At 32.3% G+C, this 20,358-nt stretch overlaps 1 protein-coding gene across 1 annotated transcript; it reads right to left on the bottom strand.

Annotated features, from left to right (window-relative positions):
* Positions 1–1,325: 1,325 nt before the first annotated feature.
* On the bottom strand, positions 1,326–19,336 carry LOC133197762 (uncharacterized). Its single transcript, XM_061333968.1, has 7 exons — positions 18,967–19,336; positions 15,357–15,497; positions 11,438–12,121; positions 10,740–10,934; positions 9,417–9,652; positions 6,654–6,816; positions 1,326–5,960 (listed from the first exon to the last, which is right to left on the bottom strand). The coding sequence occupies exons 1-7, from the start codon at positions 19,331–19,333 to the stop codon at positions 2,131–2,133; spliced, it is 5,616 nt and encodes a 1,871-aa protein (XP_061189952.1). The 5' UTR covers positions 19,334–19,336; the 3' UTR covers positions 1,326–2,130.
* Positions 19,337–20,358: the final 1,022 nt, after the last annotated feature.

Genomic DNA, 20,358 nt, shown 5'->3' with positions numbered 1-20,358 from the left:
GCGCGCCTTGGTTTTTACCAACCTCACATGGGCCACACAAAACACACAAAATCAAGAGTCTCGAAATTGATTAATTTGGTCGAAATCTTTAAATTTTGTCAATTTCACCAAATAATTCTGTACAGTATGTCATATTGAGTGTATTTTAAACATTTAATGCCTTGATTTTGCTAAAGAATATATATTTCTTCTAGAAAAAGAGGTTTAATGAAATCAATTTGTTAGAATGGCGTCATTTTTATGATGAGTGGACGCTAAACAGAGGAAAAAACTTGGAATGGCCTTATCGTGAGGATTGGTTGTAAAATGTGTAGAGGAGTAAAAATAGAGGCATGATAGAGCATTTGCTGAACCCGCTAATGTTTATCTGTTAGTTAGCTTTATTTTAAACTTCCATGTTCTCTATATAAGCTGTACTTAAACTATTGCTGACAGTTACTGAGCAGTCACATTCAGCTTCGTATGCAAATTACTTATTTAAGCAATTGCATTCCATAGCAGTTAACAACAGTTACTGTTCTTTAACAATTCCAAAGCATTCCCAGTCATCAAGCGGTTATGTTTGATAAATTCTTAAAATGACCATGTCGTGAACAACTCTTCGATTTAAATATTCTTGAGAACTGCTATTGAACTGCTCAAAATGCTTTAGAATGATAAACTACCAATGAGTATTTCCATTTATGGGTTGCCAAACTGCTATAAAACTGCTTGAAACACTAAATAATCATCACAATTTCCAAGAATTATTCACTTATTTGCATTGCAAAAATTATATACTGGGATACAATTGTCGTTATATGTACAATTTATCTCAATATAATTAAATTGATCACTTTAATTAGAAATTATTCTAAAATATACAGTGCAAACATACTTGTATATGAATTATTTCTGATGGGGTATTCAGCAACTATCGGCAAAAATATCTGAAATTCTACGATATGACATGTCAGAAAATCATTCTCTCAAGTTCATGAAAAAAAATACATATGCTTATCAACAATGAAAAAACAATAATACTTTTACTATTATAAGAGCAACAATAAACTTTGAATGCATACAACATTAAACATATTGTTGGTATTGAATTCAACAATATAAATTGTGCTTCATGTGTTCAAATATACAAGGTACCTTTTCTTACTTGATTGTCACACTTTATGTTACTGCATATTCATTGCCTGGTCAAAGAAATATTGGATTTAATGCATTTGGTCATTCAACAGACACTTTAAGAATAATGCAAAAAAATACAAATACAATTATTTAATACAAAAGATAGAACAAAAGTTACATATGAATAAATTTATTACTTGATGGAATCTAAATCCTTAACACATGGGTTTGGAGTCTTGTAGTCTTCTAATTATTCTTAATCCGGTTTTGAAATATTTGAAGATCATTTCATCATTAACAAAAAGTTACTCTATTGACGTGAACACTGATATAAAAATTAAAAAGAATAAAGGAGCATAGCTATTGCTTTACTGGATCAGCTTGCTGTTTATGAAAAAAATCGCTGTAACCTTCTTATTCTTGATCACAAGAAATTCTTGCAATTAAGCTAAAATTTCAATTTAAAATTTTGCTTATCATCATCTTGTAGATACTTTTTAATTATCTGTTCAGATTCCTACTGCGTAGTGCCGACATTGAAAACGTGGTAACACTAACAAATATCTATGTCTAACGAGGGAAGATATAATAATTGACTTATTCGTGTTGAATGATCCTTGTGTATTGAGCAGAAAAATTTCATGGACATTAAAATACTTGTTTCCACCAATTTTACTTTTGTCAAAATGAATTCAAATCATAAATATTGACATCAGCACCATGTACTATTAAATGTTTAACTACTCAGTATATCCATTTTGTGAAGCCATGAACAGCGGTGACATCAGCACCATGTTCTACTAAATATTGGAATTTTCTCAGTGTTTCCATTCTCTGATGCTTCCAATACCGGTGTAACATTTTCAACATCATAAATGTTGACATCTGCACCATATTCTGTTAAATATTGAACTATCTTAGTGTGTCCATAGAGTGATGCTTTCAAAAGCGGTGTAACATTTATGACATTTTACATATTGACATCGGCAGCATGTTCCATTAAATGTTTAACTATCTCAGTATGTCCATTTTGTGATGCCAAGAACAGCGATCAGTATAAATATTGATATCTGCACCATGTTCTATTAAATATTTGACTGTCTCGATCAGTATGTCCTTTCTGTGAGGCAAAATATTGACATCAGCACCATGTTCTATTAAATATTGAACTATCTCCACGTGTCCATTTTGTGATGCTTTGAACAGCGGTGTAACATTTCTGACATTAAAAATATTGACATCGGCACCATGTTCTATTAAATGTTTAACAATCTCAGTATGTCCATTTTGTGAAGCAATAGACAGTGATGTAACATTTTCAACATTATGAATATTGACATCGGCACCATGTTCTATTAAATGTTTAACTATCTCAGTATGTCCATTTTGTGAAGCCATGGACAGCGGTGTAATATTTTCAACATTATAAATATTGACATCAGCACCATGTTCTATTAAATACTGAACTATCTCCATGTGTCCTTTATGTGATGCTTGGAACAGCGGTGTAACATTTCTGACATTAAAAATATTGACATCAGCACCATGTTCTATTAAATATTGAACGATCTCCATGTGTCCATTCTGTGATGCTATCAACAGCGATGTAACATTTTTATCAGTATAAGTATTGACATTGGCACCATGTTCTATTAAATGTTTGACTATCTCAGTATGTCCATTTTGTGAAGCCATGGACAGCGGTGTAACATTTTCAATATTATAAATATTGACATTGGCACCATGTTCTATTAAATATTGAACGATCTCCATGTGTCCATTCTGTGATGCTTTCAACAGCGATGTAACATTTTTATCAGTAGAAATATTGACATCGGCACCATGTTCTATTAAATGTTTAACTATCTCAGTATGTCCATTTTGTGAAGCCATGGACAGCGGTGTAACATTTTCAATATTATAAATATTGACATTGGCACCATGTTCTATTAAATGTTTAACTATCTCAGTATGTCCATTTTGTGAAGCCATGTACAGCGGTGTAACATTTTTAATATTATAAATATTGACATTGGCACCATGTTCTATTAAATGTTTAACTATCTCAGTATGTCCATTTTGTGAAGCCATGTACAGCGGTGTAACATTTTTAATATTATAAATATTGACATTGGCACCATGTTCTATTAAATATTGAATGATCTCCATGTGTCCATTCTGTGATGCTTTCAACAGCGGTGTAACATTTTTATCAGTAGAAATATTGACATTGGCACCATGTTCTATTAAATGTTTAACTATCTCAGTATGTCCATTTTGTGAAGCCATGGACAGCGGTGTAACATTTTCAATATCATAAATATTGACATTGGCACCATGTTCTATTAAATATTGAACGATCTCCATGTGTCCATTCTGTGATGCGAGGTACAGCGGTGTAATTTTGTCATCATTATAAATACTGACATCCGCTCCCTGGTTTACTAATTGTTCAACAGTCTCAATGTATCCATTTTCCGATGCCACAAACAATAATTTTGGGTTGAAAGTATCCGCAGAATTCAAATTATAACCGTGACTGAACAAACATTTTAAGATTGATAACTCTTTTGAAATGATTTTTTGTTGAAAACAATAAGACTGCCAATTCGGAGGAAGGATATTTTTAGATTCAAGAACAAGCTCAAAAAGACATGAAAATCGAGAACTTGTGTTTGATTTTAAAGTTTCCATTTTTTTTGATATACCAAAGGTTTTCTGGATGAAATCAAGAACAATGTCATCTTGAAATGGATCCCTGTTCTTACATTGTGAAATGAGGTATTCTTTAATCGAGTAATGGTTTTTCTCAAAAGCTGCAGTGACTGCTATTTTTCCATTTTTATCTACAGAAGTTGTGTCGGCATTGTTTTCCACCAAAAGTTTCACAATATCAAGGAAGCCTCGTTCTGTCGCTTCATGTATAGGACACCTGCCCTCATCATCAGAAAGATTCACATCAGCATTTCTTTGTAACAATAATTCCACTAGTTCACATCTAGACATACGTGAGGCCCAGAACAATGGAGATCGTCCAAAAGCACTGGCTTGGTTAACATCTGCCTTGCAACATAACAGGGTTTCTACAACTGTATTATATCCTAGTCTACAGGCTGTAGTAAGAGGGGTGTCTCCCTCAAAGGTATTATCCTGCCTATTTACATCGCCTCCCTCTTCAACAAGTGCCTCAATCACTGACTTGTTGCTGGAAATAACAGCAGCTGTTAACGGGGTGTAACACAAGTGTTCATTATAAAGGTCATACGTATCCCTTGGAGCAAGGTTAATATGTGATCTTCCTAGCCAATCAATAAGTCTCTGTACAACATTTACATTTCCTTTAAAACACGCCAATACAAGCAGTCTTGAACCTTCATTCTTTTTTATATTCAATAAATGTGGAATGTTATCAAATCTTTTGAGTATATAGGATAAAAGCCGTACGTGTCCAAAACAAATGAGCCAACTCACTGCTACAACACTGAATTGAGATGCATCATTATGATCGAACTTGCCTTTCCCTTTTCCGCGGTAAGCTTTAGTTATTATTTGTTCCCCTAGAAGGAGCTTGTGTGTATAGTAATCTACTCCCCAGTATTTTACTTTATCCGACGTTTCTCTATTGTAGCTCACTATATTCGTATCGGATGAATGAATCGTTAAAATCAAGTCTGCTAAATCGTCATTGGATACATTATCAAGATAAGAAATAAAGTAATCTAAAAATTCTTTGCTTTTAAGAGCTTTCCCATCAAAAACGTCGTAAAATTGTACGTCTTTGATATCTTTCAACAATCTTTTTGCAAGTAAGATGTAATGTTTCTTTTTAAGGCAGATACAGAGATTTGTACAAGATGACCCTACAGCTTCTTCGGTGACAAGAACATTATTTGCAATATAGCTACTTCTTAGTGAGTCTAGAACCTGTCCCGGGAATTTAGAAGCATGAAGATAGGCAACAACCTCAAACAATGAGTCATGGTAGAATGAATAAATCTTATTTTGTTTAACAACATATGTTCCAGTCAGTTCTTTTAATGACCTGCGTATACGAGGCAAACTGACATCAAAGTTAGCGCTAATCATCTGAAAACTTTCAGAAACCTCCTCTTTTTTCAAATGATTATCTTTGAGCATACATAAAATAAGTGCAGCATAATGGGATTCGTTTTGATTTCTCATTTTAATGAAATGTTCTATGATACTCTGATATGGTTTTTCGAAAAACAAATTTCCCAATTTCTGGTTTTCTTTACCTTTTGAAAATAATCGGCATAAAAGAGGAAACATCGCCATGCCACATTTAAAGTTTACACTCTTGTAAATTGTTTTAACCATTCCTGCTCTTTCACAATGAGAATTTAACATTTCCTTCATTTCAATCTCACTTGGCGTATAATCCGGACATCCAATATCGATTATATTTTTTAAAAAAGTAGGTTGTTTTTCGCATTCAATAAAGACTGATTTTCTGCAAGTAAAAATAAATTTTGTTTTCTTTGAAAGATAAATGGACTCAAAAATTCTTTCAATGGAATTTGAAATTGATCTATCAAAACCAAAGACCCCTATGGGATCATCGAGAAGAAAAACTTGATTGATGCTGACAAGACGATAGGTCATCATGTCTTCAATGTGATTCACAGGAATAATTTCCCAACCTTCGTCCTGTAGTTGAAGGCATACCCGTCTGGCAATGAATGTTTTACCCATTCCTGGTCCGCTAATTATTGTCACGATCTCTTTGGATTCAATTTCCGATCTCACTTTCTGAAATGCTCTCGTTTTGCAAAAAACCATTTGCTCTTCTTTCCATTCATCAAACATCTTTTCATGTTGTTCTGCAAAATATTGTATTCTAAATTATCTTGCTTTAGATTAATAAAATATATAGGCAAAAAAAATTCATTAATAAATAAATGAAAACTTAAAAAAAAAAGTAAAAAAGAAACTCATGAAAGATACCTGACCAAGCACCATACCCATTAAAAAAAATAGGAGAGATGACACGCAAGTTTTCAACATCATCAAAACTAAGTATGAACTAAGTATGTACTAAGTCGCTTAATTTACAATGTTTGTTTAATAATATAATTTGATAACAGCGAAGGATATTAGAGTTTAGGAACACATTATAATCAGCTCACAGTATCCAACGCTCATTTAATTAAAGAAAAAAAGTCAGACTGGGTCTTTAAACAGCAATAAATAACTGACCAATAACCCCCGGGATCTCATTCCAGAGAGCCTTATTATCTCCTAATCGGCTTATTTAGATGGATGAAAATGCCAACATTTCAGATATTTTTTATTTGAATTTCTTTTCAGGATATTGTGTTCAAATTTACACATGTATTAATTTTTTCCCACAAACGTGAAGAAAAAACGTGAAAATTACAACCCGTGAAATTAATCCCCTATACAGTAACTGATTACAGCTTTTCTAACCGATTATACCATCGTTCCGACCGTGTAACCAGTTAACCGATTACAAATTGCCCTCCCTAGTTATTTTGAATTATTTAAAACGTTACCATGGATATTATTTGGGATGTGTTTTCTTTCCAGTTTTTCAACTCTTTTCTTTAGGAGAGAGAAATCGTCTAATATGCTTTGTTGCTCAGTTCTGTCAAATTTCCTTGTAGATAAGGAAACAACCTCAGCATTAAGAGATCCGCTGCTCAGACGTCCTATAGCCTGTAGACAGAATGTAAATTTAAGTGTTTCTTCTAAATTACTTGATTTAATTTTGTTTGTATGGATTTTATACCCATATAGTTTAATTTTTAATGCCCCTGTAATCGAAGATTTGAGGCATACGGTTTTAAGGTCTGCCCATCCGTCTGTCTGTCTGTCTGTATGCCTGTTGATCTGTTTGTCCACAAAAACTTTAAACTTGCCCATATCTGCTTAGGCTTTCATATAATACATATATATTCCATTCGAAAAGACCTTTCTTTGGGTAAGAGATTGCAAGGGTCCATGAAAAAAATCCGCTCTATGAATTTTTCTCATTTTTACATATAATTTGCCTTGTCTTAATGGTATCATAATATGAAAATGTCAACCATGGTCATCAGGGTTATAAGGAAGATATGGTTGCCATGGTAACCACCGTTTTTCATTATTTTGATATTTATGTAGTGAAATTTTAAGTATGCCATACAGGTATCAAAACTGAAACAAATTAAATAATTTTCACCAGATATTAAATAATATGCTTTATATTCATTGAAAATAAAAATTGTATCGGAAACTATTGTTAGATGTAGTAATGCCACAGTTGCTTTGGGGAGTAGTCATTGTAAATTTGCAGTAATATTTTCACTCCAAGAGCAGTTTTCAACGTCTTGACAAAAAATTGCCCAATGAATTTTCCTAAAATTAATATATTTTGTAACAATTATTATAAATGACTTATGGTTAAAATATGAAGTGGGGTCATCACATTCTTTTTTAAGCTACATGCATTTCAATACCCCCCCTCCCCTTCCTAAAATATTAAAAGATTTCATAACTTTTAATCTGATGGTTTGTTGCTGAACCTTTAATATGCATAATCTGTTTTAAAAAAAAAAAACTATAGAAAATACATATAGATTAACAATTTTTTTCTGAAAATCTTATGGTGGTTGCTCATTTTATACGTAGAACAGAATGATAAAAGTATCATGACACAAAAACAACAATATGCATAATTTTGCTTTATTTTCCCATCTCCAAAATATTCATTCCGTTTTTATATCAATATAAATATATACATTCTAAACCAGTGCACAGTGGTCCAAGGGCCAAATTGTTCATGCTCTGAACACTCATCGAGTTCTCTGTACTATGACTTGGAATCGGAAAGGGGGGGAGGGAGTCACTTGAACACATTGAATGAATAGGTTATTTCAGAGAACTTGTACCTGCAATATATACCGTATATAAAAATCCTAGCTTTCATCTTATTTGACAAATTTTAGTGATTTGTTATTTAATATTTACATTTGCAGTTAAGTATTTTTCCTTCAGATTCATTGCAAGTTAGAAAACAATTCATTTTCTCATGGACTAGGTATAAGCCTACATATCTCCTTTGTGACGTCATAATGCCACACTTGACGTCAAAACTATAGTGCAAACTGTTTTGTTTCAAAATAGTCGTTGAATGACATTTATAAATTTGCGCTTCAGGCTCACGCGGTTCATGAAATATGCTGAGGTGAAGTGTCTTTGTTCATGTCTTCGTGAATTTTAAAAAATTGAATTCATTTTTCAAATATATTCCCGTGAGCATTATGATTTGAAAGACTTTTTTATGTATATGCTCAAAATAATTTTCCCTCTCTGGTATACCTGGTACCTCCGTAGTACCTCGATTGTCAGAATTAACCTCTCTTAGTTTCGTCTGTCATTCTTACACGCGTATTTTTTGCTAGATATGTGAAAACTTGCAAAAAGAAACTTTTCTTTTCTGTCAGAAGAAGTGTGTTAAGTTTCAATTTTTTTACCAAATACGACGCATAAAACATTTTACCACAACAAATATTTACGCAATATAACGTTATGTGCCGACGATTCAATGTTTATATGGTCGATGTAAGAGTTGAAAATGCTAGAGAAGGTCTTACAGAGGAAAACAATTTCCTCTGCGATATTTTTAAAATACGTTCATGTCCAGCATGCGACCTCAAACTGGTCTATACACGTATAACGTTATATGAAAATCGCATTCGTTTATTTGTTCATCCATATAGGCCTACATTCATTATAATCACTGAGAAAATCACGCCGTCTGAAGCTTCTAGGAAATGAATATCTATTCATAGATGTAGATCATATAGTAAAAAAAAAAACGATCTCAAATAAAATTCTAATATTTTAAATAAAACTAAAGGACATAAAGATCCAGATATGAATTAAATTTATTCATGAAATAGATTTCAGTGTTCAAAACTACGGCAAATGGTAGACGTGTCAAAACGGAAAAAAAAACACAGGGATAAAAAAATCTGCGTCGACGCTCACCAACACTGCAAAATCACATCATTATCTTATTCTTTCTCTGTTTTAAAAATATCGCCAAGAAGACCTTTTGCCATGGGCGTAATCATAATCGCGCTCCTTATTCAGCTGTTATTCCGGAAATGGTTACCGTTAATCTTCTTTTTTTTAAACATCACATGAGTCGATCACGTGACGCCTTGCAATCGCTTCCTTAAATGAGTGCCAGACATTTTGAGGAATTTACACACTTATTTTTAAATAACCTGGAGTTTGATTAATTGAAGAATTTCAAAGTGATATCATACCTTAGAGATATCTAACCATTTGGACTTAAACGTTGGTAAATCCATCGAAGATTTGCCGTGACATAATGAATTTCTGGCGAATCTTATTCTCTCTACATCATCACCCTGTGAGATATCACAATATCTTGGTTCCTTGCTCCAGCCGCCAGTGGGCACTGCGATTTTCACAGTATTGCGCAGAAGAGTGTACAAAAGAGAAGTATCATAGTCTGTTGAGGAAACTGGTCCACCGGCAGCTAGAGAATAAAATAAACACATGTTAGCCGAAACACTCAACCTTATTATATTTTGGTTGTACAAAGACGTGCCTTTCAAATGTAAGTCAATTGTTTCTACTGACTCCATAGAGTATAAGTTTAAATGATAACCGATATTCTAGGGATACTTAAATAGGGAACTTTTAAGCTTTTTTTCTACACTGATTTATTTAGTTATGGACAAGTTTAATTATTTTTGCGAACAAACAGACAAACAAGATTAACAGAAAAACAGACAGACAGGCAGAAAGACAGACGGACAGACAGGCCTAAAACTATATGCAACCGAATCTTTGGTTACGGGGCATAACAATAGAAGTTGCCGCGCGAAATGAAAAATTTCCGAGTTATTTTGTTTGCTACGCTTGTAGTTAGTGAGGTAATTTTTTTGTATGTGTATTTATATTGATGACTTACAGATCAACTTTGAGTTTCACATTGATTGAGCCATTTTCTTGATAGTGATTTTGAAATATACTTATTATTCAATGTTTTTCAGACTGTAACCCTAATCCTAACCCGGACTAATTTCTTTTTTTTTTTTGCTGTGCTTGCAGATAAAGACTTAATTTTTGTGAAGTTTTTTTTTATTTTGATAAGTTTGAGTTTCATATTGATTGACCCATTTTCATCATTCATACTTTTCCTGATTTTTTTTTGTCATGTGCTTGTAGATATAATAAATTGTGAAATCATCAACTGATTTAAGAAAAAAACAGCAATATGATATTTCATATTTGCTTCATTTCATCAATTATTATTTCATGTTTATAATTTAAAAGATATTTTTAACCTACTTGTTCTTGAAAAGAAAAAAAAATACAGCAAACAGAATGATGGACGGACAGACAGAGAGATAGACAGGCAAAAATCAATATCCCCAGCTTATAGGGAATGCAGTCAACAAAAATTACAATTTATTTTGAGCTATTTAAGGGGAAAAAATTCTATCTAGTATTTACAACCCATGTATTGAAAAACAATAGTTTTTGTTGAAAGTGGTTATTTTATCAGTTAATAATATTCCAAAACAATATATTACCTGGATACCAAAACAATATATTACCTGGATACAAGATGGTCAGCTGTTGAGGATTACAGCGCTTCTTTAATGTTGTTTGTACTTTCTTCAGGTGACTCGTCAATGTCGCGGGTGGAACAAACGAGTCAAACAGAAATCTAAGGGCATGTGTACCAAGTTGGGCTAGTAGATAATAGCGTAAAAAATTGTTTTCCTCGTCTGTAATTGTGTTTGGATTTCCTAAAGTTGATTTAAACTAAAGTTAAAGGTAATAACGAAGTAAACATACATACATACATACATACATACATATATATATATATATATATATATATATATATATATATATATATATATATATATATATATATATATATATATATATATATATATATATATATACTATTATTATTGCCAAGTTCAAGACATTTTCTGACAAATTTTGCTCCTGAAGGTAAGCTTAAATTGTTTGAATTTCGAATATAATTAAGAATTCTTTAGGAAAATTTTAAATTTTTATCGTTAAAGAAAATCTTTAATATGAGTGATAAAGGGCTGATAAGCCAACATTGTCAAAATTATTCTTACAATACACTAGTATAAGTTTTGTTAAACAAATTTAAACAAAATGCATATTTTGAAGAAAAAAAAAACAACCTAATAAGTGCTTTTGCTTTCTGTTGCATATTATTGGTATAATTTAATGCTGAATTAAAAATTTGTGTTTAACGTTTTTTCCTCACCAAGGACATTAGTGACAGGCACTGTTACAGCACAGTTTGATGTTGCTGTTAAAGAGGTTGATACTGTACTCGGTAAATTACTGGTGGATGTTATAAGACTTGAGACCGCAATACTCCCAATACTGGATGTTGTAACAATATAACTGGACAAGGTGCTTGTTATTGAGAAATTTGTAACAAGATTGGGTGAGTTGGAAGTCGCTTGAGAAAATATTGCTGATGAACATATTGGTGTTGTTACTGTGGAAGATAATAAATTGTTTTGTATTGCAGGAAATGCAGATGGCAATGTTCCAATGATTGATGTTGGTGAAGAAGTTGTCGTTGTTGCAGATCTTGCAACGCTTGCTGTGACTGTTGCTGAAATCGCTGATGATGTTCCATTTGTTGTTATTGGTAGGTTAGTTGTTGGTGCTGTTGATGCTGTCCCATGTGTTGTTAATGGTATGTTAGTTGTTAGCACTGTTGATGTTGAACCACATGTTGTTATGGCTAAGTGAGTTGTTGGTATTGTTGTTGGTGCTGTTATTGATGATCTAACATTATGTAAAGGTGATGTGGTAGAAGACACATTCAGGGTTTGGCAAGATTGGGTAACTGCCGTCTGACAGGAAGGTGAGCCTGTCGTTATTACTGAAGCTGGAGGTTGTATACTGGAAGCTGTTGAAGTCACCACAGATAATTCTGTAGAAAAAGGATATAGCATTTTTTTCTTATTGCAATTACCATGTTTAGACATAAACAAGAGATTTGTAGGTCACTTTATCTTGATTTAAAAAAGATGATTTTGCCACGATGTAAAATGTAAGAAGAGTTATGGGAACCAGATTTCTTTTGTAAAAAAAGATGTCAATTTTCAACTACCATTAGCCCCGAATGAAATTTTTAAAAACTTTTCCTATAGCAACAGGAAACCACCTTACATATTCCGAAAAATAATTGAATCGGTTACTTCTTAAATTTTAAGGGGCATTACAGGAAGGAAAAAAAGTGACAGACGAAAGGACGGACCAGATAAAATAACAACGATATACTCGAACTTTCTTTAGAAAGTGCAGCTATAAATATTTTTAAAGAACAGACCAAAAGGCCTTTATGGTCACCTGAGTATAGTGAAACTTTGTAAAAGATCCACAGAAGTATAAAATCAATGAGAATGAAGTGATAGATGAAGATTTATTCCCCAAAAAGCAAGAAAAATAGGATGATCAAGGATGAAAAAATAGTCATTCTAGTACTCGGTAACAAATCTTAATGTAGATCAATTTACTTTTCCTTATTTACAAGTGCTAATACACTAGCATTTGTCAATATCATCATCCCGACAAAACATTACAATAAAGTACTTATATAATAATAATAATAATATCATCATCATCATCATTACTTTATTATTATTGAAAACCTGCTCGTTACAACTTTGAACTTCCTTTCCTTCATAACCATCACTTAGTTTGCGTATCATTCAGAAGCAGAGAAGATTTTCAAGAACCATTAGAAAAAGATCAACAGAGCTCCATCTTTAAACTTCAACTCCTAACACAGGGAGAAATTCATAATTTGGAAAAGGTACCCTTGCTTGGCATAACCATGGACATAATACATCTACTGTATATCCAGGGCCAGAGAAGTAGATTTTCAGAGAAATAATGTTTTTTCACTATAAAACCCCTGACCCCAATGCCATGAAATTCTAAATTCTGGAAGAGAAACCCTTGCTGACCGTAAGTATTCACTAAGTTTATTTGCTAATTATAAATTGGCAAGAAAAACTTTGTAAATAAAATATTCATTTTTTTATACAATCAAAAGAGCCCAAACTTAACTAGAAATCCTTACCCAAGGGACCATGATTGGAAGAGACACCCTTGTTTATCCACGCTCCTGTTATGTTTGCTTAAAACCCAAAAGCATAGAAGTTTTTCGAAGAAAAAAAATGCACTTTTACTGAACAATTACTAAATCTAAATAGGGTCCTTAACGATCACCTGAGTATAATGCAACCCTGAAATGATTACATGGAATTTTTAATAATAATATAATAATACATCCTGAAAGAAAAAGTGACTAGAGCTCAACAAAATAGTCTGGTAATCAGCAACTTCTTGGCAATTTGAAATTTAGATGTCAGTTTTTCTACACTACATCATTATCACCACTCATTGCACTTGTGCTTATAATCATAAAACAAATTATTTCTAGAGCACACCTAGCACAATCCTTGTCATAAATTGGTCTCGTTATTGGTCTTTGAATGATATTTGACTTACAAATATGTAAGATATTATTTCATTTTTTCCCCATCTTTTACTTCAAACGTATTTAAGACTTTCTTTTCTTTTAAGTAGTTTGGAGGAAAACATCATTCGCTCAATCAGTTATTCAGCAAAACGTCTTTTTATATATTTATATATCTAGCATATTCAGAAATGCGCAAAATCAAAACTTCGCTAACTTGTTGAGAATTCATTTTTTTTTTGTCAAATATCGTACACGCTTAACATAATACGTTTACAGTATTTACACATCTTTCTGACTTCGAAACTACGAAAGTACTATTGTATAATGTATTAAAAACTCTTATATATTTCATCTATTCAATTTACCTTTCCGAATTTACCTACCATTTACATTATTTATATTGATTTATTATTATAAGTGAAGAAACAAAGGGGGATAACTTCTCTTAAAGCATAATTAATATTCCTAAAAGTGATCATAATAGAGTCTTCTGGTTGGTTTAACTCCAGAACAATGAATTTCACAATTTAAAAAAAACACCAATTCTCATCAAAACCCTGCATTTGGTTTCTTTGGTGAACATTCAAGAGCAGAATTTTTTTCCCTAAGAATGAATTATTTTCATTATATGAGCAAAAGATCCCTGTACTTCACCCAGGGACCATGAATTTCACATTTATGGAAGATGCACCCCAGGTCATTATATTTATATACTTAATTTGTCTCAATACCAAGGAGGAAAAATTTCAAAGAATTAATTCATTTTCACTATTTGATCAATCGAACCCAATCCAAACTCCAGAGCCCCTGATCGGTAGGCCAAAATTTCTCAATTTTTGAAAAAGCACTCTTTCTCATCATAACCATGCATTTATTTTGCCTGCTAAATACCAAGGAGCAGAGAGAAGGATTCTGAAATAATTAATACATTTTCACTATAACGACCAATGCGGCCCCGTCCTTTCACCACAACACCTGACCAAGAGGTCACGGATTTGACAAATTTGGGGAGAGGCACTTGTGTTCATTATAACCTTACACTTAGTTTGTATTCTAAATACCCAGGGGCAGAGAAGAAAATTTTCAACGAATTATTACATTTTCACTGTTGAACCAATAGAGTCCCACCATTACACCACACATAACACATAACTAACCCAGGAGCCATGAATAACATAATTTTGAATGTGGTTCTTTTGTTCATCATATCTCTGCTACATATGCAGTGGGAGACAAAGAGTCTTTAGAAAGAATTTATACATTTCCATTACATACTCATTAGAGCCCATCCTAATTCCAGATCCCCTGACCCTGGTGTCATGAATTTTAAAATTTTGGTTAAATGCTCAGTGTTTATTACATATTTTGGTTCAATGGTTCCACAAAGAATATGAAAATGTAATTACTCAACTCAGATCGAGTAATGACAGACAAAAACAGATAGCAATAGGTCACCTGAGTGACTATTTTGATGGTTTTTAACCCCCTCCTCAGAGGGGGAGGCATTGTATTTTACAATTTTGTTCCCTTTACCTATAGATGCTATATGCATAATTTGATTGAAATTGATTTATGAGTTTAAGGAAAAGAGCTGAAAATGTTAACAGAAAGATGGACAAAAACAAAAAGCAACAGGTCACCTGAAAGACTCGGGTGACTCAAAAAAGCTTTAAGGTACCTGTTGGAATGGTTGTTTTCATTTTCTTTGTAACTTTGCATTGATACCCATAACTGGTTTGATTGTGAGACTTCCGTTTTCGTCCTGGACATGTAGTATTAAATGGATGAAGTCTACACAAGGTCTTTTTCTGTTTCTTCTCTGAAATTAACAGTTGATATAATAAATGATTAAAAGAGACTCAAGAGCCTAGAATCTTTTAATAAATTGTACTATATTTTTTACTTCTATTCTAAGCCTCTTATCATCTGACATATAAATATACAGTTTTGAGCATTAAGGGAAAAAAGATCACGGAGACTTGCTTTTTGGTTATGATGCGACAACTGACAAAGTTTTTGACGATTTTTAGCATCTTATTATCTGAAATATTAAGATAAAGCTGTGAAATAAAAAAATACGTCATCTTGACACACCTTTTGATTTAAACACTCTTAGAACTCAAGTTGCATCAACTGACAAAGTTTGATGATGCCAAGCCGTTTATTATCTAAACTATTTAGATAAAGCTGTGAAAATCAAAAAATTACTTATCCTGACCTACTTTTTAGGTTTACCCAATCTGAGAACCCAAGACGCATTAACTGACAAAGTTTGATGATGCTAAGCCTCTTGGTATTCCAAATATTGAGCTACAACCATAAAATTCCAAAAGTAGGCATCTGTGGCTTAATTTTAGTTTACACAGTGTGGACCCAATGTTCATCAACTGACAGAATTTTGTGATTTTGAGCTACTATTATCATAAACTAAGAGGTATAAGTGTGAAATTCCAAACAAAGGTCACAGTAACCTACTTTTTGGTTCACAAACTCTTAGAACCAAAGATGCAGTAAATGATAAATGATAAAATTTGATAATTCAAAGCCTCATATTTTTCCAATTATCTTATTTTTAGACATAGCTATGAAATTCCAAAATTAGGGCACGATTATCTACCTTTTGGGGACCCAAAATTCATCAAATGACAAAGTTTGATTATTCTAACCCACGTAAAATCTGAAATATTTAAGTATAGCGATAAAATTCTAAAACAAGGTCACTGTGACCTACATTTTTGATTGAAATGCTTCGAGGTCTTATGGTGCATCAATTGACAGTTTTATGCTTCACAATGTCCAAATTATGCATCTAAAACAATTTGACAAAGAAAACCTGCAAAATTAAAAAAAAAAAAAAAAGGAGAACCCTAAACCCGAGGACCTTGATTTTTCAGTAGTTTTTAAGAAGGCTAGAAATATTTTCAATTTAATCATGCAATCAGTTTGCCTCTGATATGTCCATGATTATAAACGAAAATCTATACTTATAAATTAATAAATTTTGCAAATAAACTCCGAAACGGGTGCACCAGAGTTCTTAATTACTCTGCTAACAATACACTGTATACAAGATGATGTCCGTAAACTATATTTAGATTTCACTCCCATAGTAAGTATCGTACATTAAATCAAAAGTCTACGTACTTTCATTTTCTATAAACAGCCATGAAATAGGAAAAACGTGAGTACGGTGGCGTTTCCGGTTAGCGGATCTAATTTACTGGCAATTTTTAATGAAACTGACAACAAGCAATCGTTTATTTATTTCATAAAACGTCATCACTGAATTATTCAATCAAAACTTGATTTAAATGATATGAAAGAAATATGTTGTAATAACCGATTAAAAAGGGAAATGTACAAATTATTTACGTCATTCACCGATCTTAATAGGAATGAGAGTACCAAATCCCCGGATGTACACGTGGTTTTGTTTGTTACATAAAGTAGTATAGAGTACTGAATAGTGTGCATTACCTGATTGGCTGAATTCAGGTATGTAATTTTTTTCATTTTAAAGTAAAAATATTAATGTTTGAAATAAATGATGGAATGTAAGAATATTACAGAAAATATAGAAATATCAGGGGAGATTGTAGGAGTGGGGGTTGAAATTTTTTGCAGAGTGTCATTTACTGCCGATCGCTATAAGTTGTAAACAACTGCAATTTTGACCTATAAACGCCACGGGACCATATATTTTTGGGGAGTTTTTTTAGAAGCGCTTAGAATGAATTTTCAAACGGTGTTAAGGATTTGTCTGAAAGTGATATGGTAAAGTACTGAGAAGGCATAAGGTTTGTATAGAGTTCTATGGGAAAATAATTGGTACTCTTTTCCCTATATATTGAAGGAAGCTTCTAGAACATCATATAGCATCGAGCCCGATGTTAAAAAGAAAATAAAAACGAGGCGATTTAAGCTGCATGAACATAAAAAAAAAGCTTTTGTGTGAATGGTCATTGAAATAATGGTAAATAATTGATAACACTATAAGTTGTGAATATATTTATATATCGAAAGACTATTACATATATGTAGTAGGTTTTCCTAATAAATTTATCAGTAACCGAGAGCATCGTGGCAACGAACCCAAAGTACAATTTGTACTTCGTAATAAACTTGCTCACATGAAAAGAGAAAATTAATGAATAAGGTATTGTTCAAATACAATTAAACTGTAAAATTTTGTGCTTTAATCAATACATTTCAGTTTTTTGTATCAAATACTCGGCCTATTTATAGAGCATTAAAAGCTTCTTTTTTTTTTACACTGGTACTTGGGTCTTGGTTTATAAATATGTATGTACCTTATTGATATGTAAAAAAAAAAAAAAAGTAAAGTACATATTTATAAACCAAGACCCAAGTACCTGTGAATCCCCCCCAAATCAATTTATCAGTAAAATGTGCATATTCGCTTATTTCGCTGCTTTTATCCGCGAGGGAAATGAAATAAGAGCAACTGAAGTGCAATATCCATAACATAGTATTACAGGTTTCAAAATAAATGTCAATTAATGAAATTGTTATTTTTCAAGCTTTTACAAAAACGGTGGGTGGGTGGAGACAATTACATCTACTTCATGCGGCATTTTGAACAAAGTATTTCTTCTTGCTATAAGCCTGTAGGCTGTCGGTAGAAACTATACAATATATTTTCTGTTGGTAGTGGTAAAAATTCAATTCCCCGCGCTTGCGCGGGATTTCATCTAGTATAATGAATATTAAAGGTATGGTCAACTTCGCCCAACTAAGGAGTCTTAATACTGAATCCCATGGATATAAACTTCAAAAATTTTAGAGAGGAACCCTGATGCTTGAACCATGGACTCAGAAAACATATTCTCATCATCTTGGTAGAGACCCTAGTGCTCATAATCATAATGTAATCAGTTTGCCAAGTAAACATCTACATGTATTAATCAGAATATCAAAAACAATATTTGAAATTCGCGTGAATTTGGTGGTTTTAAACTCAACCTACAGACCCAAGGAATTTAGGACAATAAAACATGCAATTTTCTTCTCATTAACAGATGCTAATTATGACGACTACCAAAATCAAAACTTCACGAACGACGCAGGAAGATTGATAAACCATAGCAATATGTCAACTAAGTGACACAATCTTTACAATACTAAATGTGCATTCTTAGAAAGTCAAGATTAAATAGTGTATAAAAAATAAAAATTCGAGCCCCTTAGCGTATTATACGATGTATAAAAATTATTTCACTCGCAATCAGTATTATTTAATGTAATATTATATTTCACATAATAGTTACCCTTCTTCTCTCTGTATTCTTTTATTGCCTTTAATATCTTGTGTCTTTGGCCAAATGTACCGACTCCAACCTCACGAAGATCTGCGTCATTTAGATCCATCAAAATCTCCATAGTTACTCTTTCTTTGACAAACAAAGATATTAAAGTTCCTTCATCTATTTTTCTCAAAAGTCTACAAACATCCTGGTCAAAATCAGAATTGTCTATCTTTCCCTGTCTGTCATCTTGGGTTTCTTTGTCCTGACTAGCGTCTTTCTTTTCGCACCCACCTTTCTCAGGTTGGGATACTAGCTCGTCTTCTCTGCTGGCTATCTCTGGCACCCCGTCTTTGGTACTTAATTCTTGACTGGGATCTTTTCTATCCATCGTATTACTGACATAAATTAAATATAGTAACATAATATGGAATAAACTAATACCCAAAAATTACAAAAGCATTCTTTAAAAAACTAAACAAAAATTAGAAATTACGGTTACTTAAGTCAAGTTTCACCATTTATAAAATTTGTTATACTATTTTTGATAATTTTTGTTCTTGTATGATGCTAAGAATGCAAAATATTCCTTACAGGAAGGCATTATGCCTCCATTTGGCAGTTATTACCATCGATAATTGAAAATGCCTGGGAATGACTTATATATGTATACATGATTATCCTAAAAAAGTATTTGATAGAAAATAGATACTGTATGTTTATTTGAAACTCTTAACTTCAAAATTTCATCAAGGGCCCTATTCTAACTTTTTCTTTGATTTTTTTTTTCAGTAGAGCATATTACATATAAAACAAGAGGCCCAAGGGCCTTGATGGCCACTTGAATATAATACAACACTCTTCAGGATCCATATAAGTTTAAAATAAAACAAAATAATCTGAAAGATGAGATCAGGTTGCCCATAAGCAAGGGAAATAAGATGATCAGGGATCAACAAAATAGTTATTCTAGTAAATAGTAATAAATCATAAAGTAAATATATTTACTTGCCTCTACTTGTCAGCTTATGCACTTCCATATAAAGTCAATATCACCATGCAGACTGAACAAACAAAAGTGCTTGAACACTAAAAATAAATTCATCAAAATGCATAAAATGGTAATTTTGTCTCGTCTTTATTTATACAATCTGACCAATAAAAACTATAAAAGTACATTTTGAATTATACATTAAAAAAATCCTAAAAGATACTACCATATTGTTTTTAAATTAACCTACCGATCACATAATTTACTTTGATTAATTATCATGAATGAATAGCAAAGGGGAATAATCTCTCTCAATAGAATGCATATTCTCCTATAGGATCAAATATATCTCCTGAGCACCAGAAGACAGTCCAGTGGTTCAAAATTCCACTCTGGTAAAGATATCCTAGCTTATTTGAACTTTA

The sequence above is a fragment of the Saccostrea echinata genome, unplaced genomic scaffold (assembly GCF_033153115.1).
Source record: "Saccostrea echinata isolate AGI-Se365-2 ecotype Australia unplaced genomic scaffold, CSIRO_AGI_Sech_v1 ptg000001l, whole genome shotgun sequence".
Taxonomy (NCBI): domain Eukaryota; kingdom Metazoa; phylum Mollusca; class Bivalvia; order Ostreida; family Ostreidae; genus Saccostrea; species Saccostrea echinata.
The sequence above is the reverse complement of the archived record's forward strand: the minus strand, read 5'-3'. Positions and strand labels throughout refer to the sequence as shown.

Bases quoted from the DNA above. Each gene is read 5' to 3' on its own strand.
- LOC133197762 (XM_061333968.1), bottom strand. From the start codon at position 19,333: ATGGATAGAAAAGATCCCAGTCAAGAATTAAGTACCAAAGACGGGGTG. The intron at 12,122-15,356 runs GTACCTTAAAGC...CTTTTTCTACAG, and splicing joins GAAAACAACCATTCCAACAG to AATTATCTGTGGTGACTTCA. The intron at 10,935-11,437 runs GTGAGGAAAAAA...AATCAACTTTAG, and splicing joins GCCTGTCACTAATGTCCTTG to GAAATCCAAACACAATTACA.